This window comes from Oncorhynchus mykiss, chromosome 12 (genome assembly GCF_057628025.1).
Source record: "Oncorhynchus mykiss isolate SJ-2025 chromosome 12, ASM5762802v1, whole genome shotgun sequence".
NCBI lineage: Eukaryota > Metazoa > Chordata > Actinopteri > Salmoniformes > Salmonidae > Oncorhynchus > Oncorhynchus mykiss.
This window is the reverse complement of record NC_143033.1, coordinates 33,262,274-33,275,148: the sequence shown is the minus strand read 5'-3', so window position 1 is coordinate 33,275,148 and position 12,875 is coordinate 33,262,274. Positions and strand designations below refer to the sequence as shown.

General features: G+C 41.2%; 1 protein-coding gene across 1 annotated transcript in view; it reads right to left on the bottom strand.

Annotated features, from left to right (window-relative positions):
- Window positions 1-8,423: 8,423 nt before the first annotated feature.
- Window positions 8,424-12,875, bottom strand: part of LOC110537469 (protein EURL homolog) — a 31,286-nt gene continuing 26,834 nt past the window's right edge. The window contains exons 4-5 of the mRNA XM_021623530.3: window positions 12,174-12,236; window positions 8,424-11,797 (exon numbers count right to left, since the gene is read on the bottom strand). Of these exons, the coding sequence (XP_021479205.1) occupies window positions 11,622-11,797; window positions 12,174-12,236 (239 nt within the window). The 3' untranslated portion in view covers window positions 8,424-11,621. The remainder of the gene's footprint in view (window positions 11,798-12,173; window positions 12,237-12,875) is intronic.

The following is a 12,875-nucleotide window of genomic DNA, read 5'->3' as shown; positions in this document are numbered from 1 at the left end:
GATTTATCAATTATGTAGTTCAACAGAGAAATCATGCACAAAGTAGCCTACACAATTGCAAAGCACGTGAAATATATTCACTTGCGCGCCGCACACATAGCCTAGTATGCAAACCAGGTATTGGAAATGTTAAGTCCGAAGTGTTGGTTAGTAAGCTATTAGTGATGAGCAATTTTCGTCATGTGCTGTTTGCATCAGTGGCATAGAAATGGTTGGATATGACAAGTCCACCCAGTCAGATTAAAATCAAATCAAACTTTATTTGTCACATGCGCCGAATACAAGAAGTGTAGACCTTACCGTGAAAAATGCTTACTTACAAGCCCTTAACCAACAGTGCAGTTAAAGAAGAGTTAAGAAAATATTTACCAAATAAGCTCAAGTAAGAAAACAAAAAAATTAAAAGTAATACAATAATGAGGCTACGTACAGGGGGTACAGGGTGGGGTGAAGTGACTATGCATAGAAAAACAGTGAGTAGCAGCAGTGTACAAAACAAAAGCCTAAAAGGCCAGCATCCTAGAGTCGCCTCTTCACTGTTGACGTTGAGACTGGTGTTTTGTGGGTACTATTTAATGAAGCTGCCAGCTGAGGACTTGCGAGTTGTCTGTTTCTCAAACGAGACACTCTAATGTACTAGCCCTCTTGCTCAGTTGTGCACTGGGGCCTCCCACTCCTCTTTCTAGTCTGTGAAGCGAGTAGTACACAACGTTGTACGAGATCTTCAGTTTCTTGGAAATGTCTCGCATGGAATAGCCTTCATTTCTCAGAACAAGAGTAGACTGACAAGTTTCAGAAGAAAGTTCTTTGTTTCTGGACATTTTGAGCCTGTAATTGAACGAACAAATGCTGAAGCTTCAGATACTCAACTAGTCTAAAGAAGGCCAGTTTTATTGCTTATTTAAAATCAGCACAGTACAACAGTTTTCAGCTGTGCTAACATACTTCAAAGGGGTTTCTAATGATCAAGCCTTTTAAAATGATAAACTTAGATTAGCTAACACAACATGCCATTGGAACACAGGAGTGATGGTTGCTGATAATGGGCTTCTGTACGCCTATGTAGATATTCCATTAAAAGAATCAGCCGTTTCCAGCTACAATAGTAATTAACAACATTAATAAAGTCTACACTGCATTTCTGATCAATTTGATGTGATTTTAATGGCCAAAAATGTGCTTTTCTTTCAAAAACACAGACATTTCTAAGTGCCCCCTAACATGTGAATGGTGGTGATGTGGTTTAAGCATTGTTGTGGATTTAGACCATCCATTTTTTGCTCTCAAAATAAAATTAACTAAAATAAAATGTATTTATAAAGTCCTTCTAGATCAGCTGATATCTCTAAGTGCTGTACAGAAACCCAGCCTAAAACCCCAAACAGTAAGCAATGCAGGTGTAGAAGCTCAGTGGCTAGGAAAAACTCCCTAGAAAGGCCAGAACCTAGAAAAAAACCTAGAGAAGAACCAGGCTATGAGGGGTGGCCAGTCCTCTTCTGGCTGTGCCGGGTGGAGATTATAACAGAACATGGCCAAGATGTTAAAATGTTCATAGATGACCAGCAGGGTCAAATAATAATAATCACAGTGGTTGTCGAGGGTGCAACAGGTCAGCACCTCAGGGGTAAATGTCAGTTGGCTTTTCATAGCCGATCATTCAGAGTATCTCTACCACTCCTGCTGTCTCTAGAGAGTTGAAAACCGCAGTTCTGGAACAGGTAGCACGTCCGGTAAACAGGTCAGCAGCACGGCCAGGTGGACTGGGGACAGCAAGGAGTCATTAGGCCAGGTAGTCCTGAGGCATGGTCCTAGGGCTCAGGTCCTCAGAGAGAGAAAGAGAGAAAGAAAGAAAATGAAGAATTAGAGAGAGCATACTTAAATTCACACAGGACATCGGATAAGACAGGAGAAATACAGACGGACCCTAGCCCCCCGACACAAGCTACTGCAGCATAAAAGCTGAGACAGGAGGGGTCGGGAGACCAACTTACCATCCTGAGACAAGGCTGAGTGTAGCCCACAAAGATCTCTTCCACGGCCCAACCCAAGGAGAGGCGCCAATCCAGACAGGAAGATCACATCAGTGACTCAACCCACTCAATTGACGCACCCCTCCGAGGGGGGCATGGAAGAGCACCAGTAAGCCAGTGACTCAGCCCCTGTAATAGGATTAGAGGCAGAGAAACCCAGTGGAGAGAGGGGAACCGGCCAGGCAGAGACAGCAAGGGTGGTTCATTGCTCCAGTGCCTTTCCGTTCACCTTCACACTCCTGGGCCAGACTACACTCAATCATAGGACCTACTGAAGAGATGAGTCTTCAGTAAAGACTTAAAGGTTGAGACCGAGTCTGAGTCTCTCACATTGGTAGGCAGACCATTCCATACAAATAGAGCTCTATAAGAGAAAGCCCTGCCTCCAGCTGTTTGCTTATAAATTCTAGGGACAGTTAGGAGGCCTGCGTCTTGTAGCTTACGTGTAGGTATGTACGGCAGGACCAAATCGGAAAGATAGGTAGGAGCAAGCCCATGTAATGTTTTGTAGGTTAGCAGTAAAACCTTGAAATCAGCCCATGCCTTAACAGGAAGCCAGTGTAGAGAGGCTAGCACTGGAGTAATATGATCAGATATTTTGGTTCTAGTCAAGATTCTAGTGCTTTATCCGGGTAGCCGGAAAGTTGAGCATTGTAGTAGTCTAACCTAGAAGTGACAAAAGCATGGATACATTTTTCTGCATCATTTTTGGACAGAAAGTTTATGATTTTTGCAATGTTACGTAGGTGGAAAAAAGCTGTCCTTGAAACAGTCTTGATATGTTCGTCAAAAGAGAGATCAGGATCCAGAGTAACGCTGAGGTCCTTCAGTTTTATTTGAGACGACTGTACAACCATCAAGATTAATTGTCAGATTCAACAGAAGATCTCTTTGTTTCTTGGGACCTAGAACAAGCATCTCTGTTTTGTCCGAGTTTAAAAGTAGAACATTTGCAGCCATCCACTTCCTTATGTCTGAAACACAGGCTTCCAGCGAGGGCAATTTTGGGGCTTCACCATGTTTCATCGAAATGTACAGCTGTGTGTCATTCGCATAGCAGTGAAAGTTATCATTATGTTTCCGAATGACATCACCAAGAGATAAAATATATAATGAAAACAACAGAGGACAAACCATCCACAGAGACAAACTAATAACTTTCCAGATCTAAACCAGGCCAGAACTTGTCCGTGTAGACCAATTTGGGTTTCCAATCTCTCCAAAAGAATGTGGTGATCGATGGTATCAAAAGCAGCACGAGGACAGATGCAGAGCTATCTAATTGAAAGTCATACAGATTAATACAAATAGTGGAATCATGCCATAATGGAATAATAGATCATGCTACAAGTTTGGAATGTTCTTATATAAATGCACCAAAAGACAATAATTTGTTCATTTGATAAAAATCAGACTTTAGAATTGCATTGGGGGCATACTTATTTCACTGTACATCCTTACCTATGGATTGTGGATCAATGACATGGGGTATCAGTCTACTCAGTGACACCTAGAGAACATTAGCGTCATAGCTCGTATTGTGGGACTCTGAAACCACTGTGAATTGAGCCACATGTATTATACCAGTCAACCTACTAAGTGTATTGAACACGATTCCAGAGGAAAAACAATACAACCTGGATGTTTTGGAGCCTGATAACTCTGAGGATGACTTTGGGAAAAAAGCACTTTGGTACTGAGTAGACTGATATCCCATTTCATTGATCCCCAATCCTTAGGTAAGGCTGTACAGTGCAAAATCAATGTCAATACGCACAATAGGCTGACTGGGGAGGTGATTTCCCACAGTCAAAAATCAAATCAAAATCAAATGTTATGTCACATACACATGGTTAACAGATGTTATTGCGAGTATAGCCAAATGCTTGTGCTTCTAGTTCTGACAGTGTAGCAATATCTAACAAGTAATCTAACAATTTCACAGCAACTACCTAATTCACACAAATCTAAGTAAAGGGATGGTATAACAATATATACATATAAATATATGGATGAGCAATGACTGAGCGGCATAGGCAAGATGCAATAGATGGTATAAAATACAGTATATACATATGGGATGAGTAATGCAAGATATGTAAACACTATTAAAGTGGCATTATTAAAGTGACTAGTGATCCATTTATTAAAGTGACCAATGATTTCAAGTCTGTATGTAGGCAGCAGCCTCTCTGTGTTAGTGATAACTGTTTAACAGTCGGACTTGAGACTGAAAAATAGCTTCTGTCTCTCTGTCCCAGCTTTGATGTACGTGTACTGACCTCACCTTCTGGATGGTAGCAGGGTGAACAGGCAGTGCCTCGGGTGGTTTTTGTCCTTGATGATCTTTTTGGCCTTCCTGTGACATCGGGTGCTATAGGTGTCCTGGAGGTCAGGTACTTTGCCCCCGGTGATACGTTGTGCAGACCGCACCACCCTCTGGAGAGCCCTGCGGTTGTGGGCGGTGCAGTTGCCGTACCAGGCGGTGATACAGCCCGACAGGATGCTCTCAATAGTGCATCAGTAAAAGTTTGTGAGGGTTTTAGGTGACAAGCCAAATATCTTCAGCTTCCTGAGGTTGAAGAGGCGCTGTTGCGCCTTCTTCACCACACTGTCTGTGTGGGTGGACTATTTCAGTTTGTCCGTGATGTGTACGCAGAGGAACTTAAAACGTTCCACCTTCTTCACTGCTGTCCCATTGATGTGGATACGGGGGTGCTCCCTCTGCTGTTTCCTGAAGTCTACAATCATCTCCTTTGTTTTGTTGACATTGAGTGAGAGGTTGTTTTCCTGACACCACACTCCAAGTGCCCTCACCTACTCTCTATAGGCTGTCTCGTTGTTGTTGGTGATCAAGCCTACTACTGTTGTGTCGTCTGCAAACTTGATTATTGAGTTGGAGGCGTGCATGGCCACGCAGTCATGGGTGAACAGGGAGTACAGGAGGGGGCTGAGCACACACCCTTGTGGGTCAAAGTCCCTCAATAAGAGCTACTACGATGCTAATATTTGCGTAAACTCTTCACAGTTGTGTTCTGTGGGTGTCACCGAGTAGACTCATATTCCATTTTAATACTCCACATTCCAACACTCCAACCTTGTTTAAGATTATCTAGTCTAAATATGACATTAATCACTTTAAAATATAAACTTTTATTTTGAAGGCAAAATGCAAATTCCACTATTGTGGCTAATCCTTATTGTGGCTAGCTTCACAACACATAACCCGGTCCTGTAAAGCCATACTAGCCTGATTAAGCTAGCTGTCTGTTTATAACGTTCGTTTTGGGCAACAGAGTTAAGTAGCTGGCTAGCTAGTTATTTTAATTGGAGAACAACAAGTGGCCCCCTAGCTAATACTTAGTCACATAGATTCCTAAACCATTGCTAAGAATATTTAAAATGACTGCAGTTTCAGGCTGGTTGCATTGGTGATTGCTAGGTAGCACGCTAAAGCTAGCTAGCTACCCTAGAAGTTGATAATAACATCTGTATCAAAGATATTAGCCAAAATGTTTAATCCTGCTCGTTTGAAACTGATCTAATTTCAAATGCTCACACAGACGTTTTCGAGTTCGGTAGAACAAATAATGCCATATTACCAACGCAGTATTGTACAGCTTTGACAGTGATCGTAATGGTGGCGCTTGGCTTGCACATGCAAATTCAGCACACACAACATTCTACGATATAGTTGTGTTATTTGACTTGTCAAATTAAAATATTATTTGACTGTGAAATGGTGCTATTTTGATGGGTATCTTTTTTGACATGCAAAGACATGCAAAGAGCATTAGTGAGTTCGGGCACTGATGTTTGGCGATTAGGCTTGGCTCTCAGTCAGCGTTCCATTTCATCCCAAAGATATTCGCTGGGGTTGAGGTCAGAACTCTGTGCAGGCCAGTCAAGTTCTTCCACACTGATCTCGACAAACCATTTCTGTATGGACCTCATTTTGTGTATGGTAGCATTGTCATGCTAAAACAGGATAGGACCTTCCCCAAACTGTTGCCACAAAGTTGGAAGCACAGAATCGTCTAGAATGTCATTGTGTGCTGTAGAGTTAAGATTTACCTTCACTGGTACTAAGGGGCCTAGTCCGAACCATGGAAAAACAGCGCCAGAACATTATTCCTCCTCTACCAAACTTTACAGTTGGCACTGCATACGGACAGGTAGCGTTCTTCTGGCATCTGCCAAACCCAGATTTGACCGTCGGACTGACAGATGGTGAAGTGTGATTCATCACTCCAGAGAACACATTGCCACTGCTCCAGAATCCAATGGCGGCGAGCTTTATACCAGTCCAGCAGACACTTGGCATTGCGCATGGTGATCTTAGGCTTGTGTTGCGGCTACTCTGCCATGGAAACCCATTTCATTAAGATCCTGACGAACAGTTCTTGTGCTGATGTTGCTTCCAGAGGCAGTTTGGAACTCGGTAGTAAGTGTTGCAACTGACCATAGACGATTTTTACGCGCTTCAGCACTCGGCGGTCCATTTCTGTGAGCTGCTATGGCCGTTGTTGCTGCTAGACATTTTCACTTCACAATAACAGCACTTACAGTTGACCAGGGCAGCTTTAGCAGGGCAGTAATCTGACTAACTGACTTGTTGGAAAGGTGGCATCCTATGACGGTGTCACGTTGAAAGTCACTGAGCTCTTCAGTACGGGCCATTCTACTGCCAATGTTTGTCTATGGAGATTGCATGGCGGTGTGCTCAATTTTATACACCTGTCAGCAACGGGTGTGGCTGAAATAGCCAAATCCCTTAATTTGAAGGGGTGTCCACATACTGCTAGGAGGATGTCATGTCATTCCATTAGAGGAGTGGGTGAGTGACTAACTTTTTTTGTTTATCAGTGCATTTTGACGGCCAACTAGATGAAAAGGTTTGAGAGGGTTTATCTAATCTTCCTTCGTTTAGATTTGAACTCATCTTACTCTGGCTAGCATTAGTTGTTGATCTTGTTGTTGTTGATGTGCATAACTGAGGGAGAGAGAGTCTACCTTTTCATGGTTGTTTGATCCATAGGACTGTAAAGTTCCAATGTGTAAGTTGTTTACATATTTGCATTAAATCCATTCAGGTGTATTTTGTGGCTTTTGGTGAATGTGTTCTAATGATCTAAAGTCGCGCTATTGCAACTGCCTGTAAACACACAGTATGGTTCAAAGTGAATGATGTCAGGCCCGTGAGGCAAATTACTTGTTTGAATAAAGGCCTACGGTAGCTCAGATTGGCTATAGCGCACTGGTCTGTATAGACTCTGGTCCTGACAAGACAGATGTTTTTATTCGGTTTTATTTACTGCAGTGTCTATTAACTGTCGAAATGTAGTATACACAATTCCCAAACATTCTAATTTATTAAAATTACCATATCTAAGTGGTCGCTTGTCAGATTTTCTGTTTTAAGTGTCATTCTTCTCTGGGGTGTATATGAACATTTTTAAATAAGATTTCATGTTGCTAAAATGGTCAGTTCCACATTAAATGCAACAATGTTTCACACACAAGTTATTTTCAAAGAGATGGCTAACAGCATGCACTGTTATTCTTGAAAAGGGAAAAGCTAACAAACTAGCAACAACATCTTCTTTGACAACACCTGCTGCAGCCGCTGCAAACTAGCCGACAACAAAAGCTAGCTAGACTGTGGGAAACTACTGCTCACTATTGCGCAGTGACCTGTTGACCTTCAAGAAGGCCGCAGTTTCCATACATTTTTGTAAAAACGGTCCCATCCATTAAGTCAAAATGTGATTGGTTGATTCCACTGTCACTCCAAAATGTTTCCCTAATACAGTTGAATGGCAGATGCCTTTATCTAGCTTCTATTGGCCTAGCCAATGGCTGATTTAGCTAGCTAGGTGTATCTCCATAGAGACCAGCAAAGAAAAATCCTGATTGGATTTTTTTTCTCTTCAACCCTTTCCTTTACAGAAAAAACTGAAGAGATTAAATCAGAACATAATTGAAAATCATTTTGTAATTATAATAACAATTGTATAAATCCCTAGCCCTTCTCTGAAGGTGTAGAAGGCACTCATTATTAACCCAAACACAGTGGGGAACAATTATTTGTAGATTATTTTCCCTCAGCATGCATTATTTCACAATATAGAATGTCTAAATAATCCATATGTTCTGAAATATGAACACAGAAATACTAGACATGTTGAACTCTGTGGTGGTGATTTGACAAAATTACAATCATGGTCTTGATTTGGACTCGCATTTTTTTAGTCTTGTTGACTGGGGGCTCTGATTAGAGATAATTGTTAATTTACTAGATTCCATAACATGATCTCATAAGTTGTTTTGTAGCTAACTCAATTGTTGTCATACCTTGCCTACATCTATTCAGACAATATGACAAACAGAAAATGTATGAAAAATATTTTATTGAAATATTTTGGAAAAAATACAAAACAATTTAGACAATTCATATAGGCAGTCAGCTCCACAAATAAACATTTTCTACAAAGAAACCCACACAGCACAGGCATAGTTCACACATTACTATATGTAGGATAGTTCACCCAAATGGCATACTGGACAATGTATGACAACAATCCATGCTTCGGTTAAGTTTTCCTGGCACCTGCATTTGTGGCACAAATCCCATTCAAGTCCTGGTACTGACTTTAGCATTTTTTGCACATCATGTTCAAATCATCTATAAGTTACATTTGAGATACTATCGAAATGATGCGCAAAAAAACTAATATGCCAAATGCGGGAAACAGTGACAGGGAAGTAAAAACAAAACATGGATTGCTGTCATACTTTACTGGGTAAGGAAAGCAATGTCATTTTGTAATTTGGTATAACTATCCCTTTAATGTATATCAGACCAAGTAAATAATGAGTCAAGTCAAATTTAGCAGAAAGGGGAAAGCAATGTAACGGGTATGTATGTATACATTTCCAGATACACACACAGCTAATGGACATTTACCCCAGACAGACACAGGTGGCTCACAGGTCTTTCCAACCAGGGAAGCAACCGTTCAGACATATACTTTTACAAAACCTACAAACCACTCAGTGGACAAATCTGAAATGGCACCCCATCCCCTGGTATAAGTACACTATAGAGTACCACAGTATGAGTCATAATACCCATGAAGACAAGCAGTCAAACAGGGAAATGTTTCATATTGTTCTTCTACCATTAATTTTTCCCCGTAGTGGATTTTTAGAAACACTAAAAATAAGGGTTGTTTCATGCAGGCTTACCTTGGTGTGATGTTTTTATAACCATGTAAATCTCTCTAAGACAAGGCAACTTTTAACAATATATTCACCTGTATTTACCTCCCAAAAATGAAATGCTAAATTAGCTGCTAATGTGGCTATCATGAAGAACTACAAATGGCATGATCTTGGTGAGACTGCAGAATCGAGGCAAAGGTAAGAATCTCTGGATTAAGTATCTAATGTTAGCTAAATATAGTAATTAATAAATTGGCTACATTTCTTTAAAAATCGACAATTCTGTGAACTGTCTTGAGCAAGTTTTAAACTGACAATACATGTTAGCAAACGTGTCAGCTTGAGATGACGTGCAGGAGCTTGCAGGGATTTGTAGTTTTGCATGTCTACTTTGACGCAAATTAGCATTTTCGATTCAGAGTAAATAGAGCCGAATATATTGATAAGTAACCTTGTCCGAGAGATTTACCTGGTTATCAAAATGTCACACCAGGGGAAGTCTACAAGAAACAGCCCTTATTTTAAGTGTATCTAGAAATCAGTAACTCATGCTCAGAAGAACACACCTATTAATCCAAACAAAACCAGGATGAGACAAAGCAGAGCTAAAACCTTTTGTGTAAACCCCAAAGGGGTCAAATCTTATCTCTTATAAAGAGGGTGACTGACATTGGGAGGTTCAAATACATCACAACCTGATTATAAGTGTTTCTTTCTTCCCAAAACATACAAATTCATGTTGGGCCAATTATAGAACTATCCCAAGAGGCTCCACTTCAGTGGTAAGAACCTCTGCAGTAATTTTAAACCACCACTTGAGGGTGTCTAAACATAAATAAATCATGTTCTTACTACAGCTGTTACCCAAATGTTCATGAATAGTTCACTTGTTTGTCACTTTTTTTCTCTCTCAAAATCACCGATCTGACCAGGCTGGATAGGTGAAACAAATCATTATTTGGGTTCTTTCAGCTATATTGGTTCCTTCCAATCAGTGCCCTTAAAGCAGGAGGCAAGGGTAATTGTTGGACACATCCTGTTAAGATAAAACAGGACTCGGCAGTCTAGTTTGAGTTCACATATCCATAAATTTGAACTCCACAAGGCATAGGCCTACCCCCAGAAAATAATTGGCTAAAATTATAAATAAAATAAGTACAAACCAAATCACATTTGAAACCCAAAACCAGAAGAGAAAAACAATATTAAAATAATTGATACATACATTCATAACACAACATAACAGACCATGAAACCAGGGGAGAAGTGTTGAACGGTTCATAACAGAGGACATTACAGCTAAACCTATGTTATAGAATCACACATTTGTCATTGAGACACATTTCAGGTGAATTTGGTATCAGTGTATTCTATTGCATTTCACTATCAATTCTAGTTGGTCTAGCGAGGCCTATACTTGTAGGCCACAAGTAAAATAATAAATACTGACATTTGCTGCCTTGAAGCAAATAAAATACTTTGGTTTGGCGATTGGACCATATAACGCTTAGAGTCGGGCCTTCTCTGCTTTCAGCATGTATTTCATGTCACTCCCTTGTTCAACTACAGGCATGACCATAAAATACCTTACCAGTTGAAAAGAGAGAGAACTTAAGTTAAGACTATCAGAGAATAGCATTTGCAGCATGCCACTAACAAAAAATGAAAATACAAAACCAAAAAAATATAAATTCAACCCTAATCCAAAACGGCTAAAATCCCACCTCCACTTAGAACTAGATTGTGGGTGATGTAACAGAATCTTCAAACCTCAGGAGTGGGTTTCACTGCACAGATTAAAATAAAATCTCACTCGTCATTTAGAAACAGTTACCACAGCTGCAGAATAAGTCAACAAAATATTTGCTGAGGAGCGAGGAAATGGTGTAATGAAAATAACAAAAGAAGGCTAAATGTAAAAGATGAAAACCAAAAAATTAAATGTTGGTGAAACGAAAACAACTTTAGCTAGATATGCAAACAAGATCTTGCTCACGTCACTGAATCAAATGCATTTGAATAGACATTCTTTCAAAAATACTTTATCTGCATAGGCAACAGGTCCACCAACAGAGGGGATCAAAAACCCACAGTTTCCATTTGGAAGTAGATGGTTCCCAAGGTCCTTCAATTTGATTGCCTTTCCTCAAGCCCTTTATTCAAGTACTGCAGTCAGAAAGCCTTAAGCATGATGAGAGGAGGCCAAGTCCATTTCTCACTCATCTGCGACAAACCACACCACGCAGCAAGTCTTTCACAATACAAAGGGCACTGGCTAGAGGCCAGCCTGTGTCTGTAGCCCTGGGAGTGAGACAGCCAGCCCCCTGAGAGAGGCAGCCAAGCCAGGTAGGTACCCCCAGACTCCCCTCACTCCACGGGGGCATTGCTGCTGGCCTTGACCCCGGACCCGGCTCGGCTGATCTGCAGCCAGGGAAGCTTGGCACAGTTCTTGAAGAGCTGCTCGATAGCGATATGACGAACGTGCAGCTCCGACGCCAGCGAGTCTTTCTCCTGTACAGCCACCGTCAGCTCCTCAAACACCTCTGTAGAGGGGGAGGCAGAGATCAGTATGGCACAGGGTTAACACACACACACACACTGGATGGCATGACAGATCACAGAGCAAAGCAGTATATTGCAAAACAGGGACCACACATAAAGACAACAATTTGTGACAAACAAGGAAATCAATTAAACAGATTAAGCAGAGAGGGCAGACAGCAATGACAACACAGTATCAGCAAAACATAATTCCACCTCACAAAGACAAAGACACCAGCACAGAAGAGACGCTACAAAACAATAATGCAACATATTCACTTCCTTCCATTTAATTTAAAACAAGAGACATTTCAAACCCATGCACTCAAATATATAATTCACAGTTACACTTTAATAGCCATCTAGTGAATTTCTTACTTTGAATCTGTAGCAGGAGCTGGCCATTCAGCTGGTGGAGTTCATCCACACTCATTTTAATCACTGGAAGATAAAACACAGATTGGGTCACAAAACAAGAGCAACACAGCATGTGTGATAAAGTAAAGAAAATTTGTTCAGAACAGTCCTCTAACTAAACAACTAACACAACCTCAGTGACTTGACACATAGCAACAACGAACTACGCAGAGCGAAGAGTCATATAGCTACACTGTCGTCATTTACTAAAGGAATGGAATTCTAACAACGGCATGAAAGAGCCACCGTCCTTGGGAGTTATCCCTCCTCTCTCCCAAAGGACGTGCAGCAGGCACAAAAAACATTGGTGCTGTTACAGGGACGGGACGTGGACACTGAGGTAGGAGAGAGAAAGCTTTTCTCTGGAGTGTGATGGTGTGGGGAAAGGGGGGAAAGTGGTGGTCAAGGAGGAATGTGTGAGGAGGATGCTCTAAAAACTGAGCCCTTGCCTGCATCACTACATTGTATTGTGTGCCATTAATGAGTAGTAGGGGAGATGGAAGAGATGGGAGTCCATATAAAAAAAGATCAGAGAACAGATCAGGAGGAGAGAAATGGACGCGGCGCATCCCATCTGTCTCCCTCCCACGTTTCCTCCCTTTTCAACACGCCTCCTCCCACTCAATGCCATTCATCACAGAGGCAGACACCTTCTGATCCAGC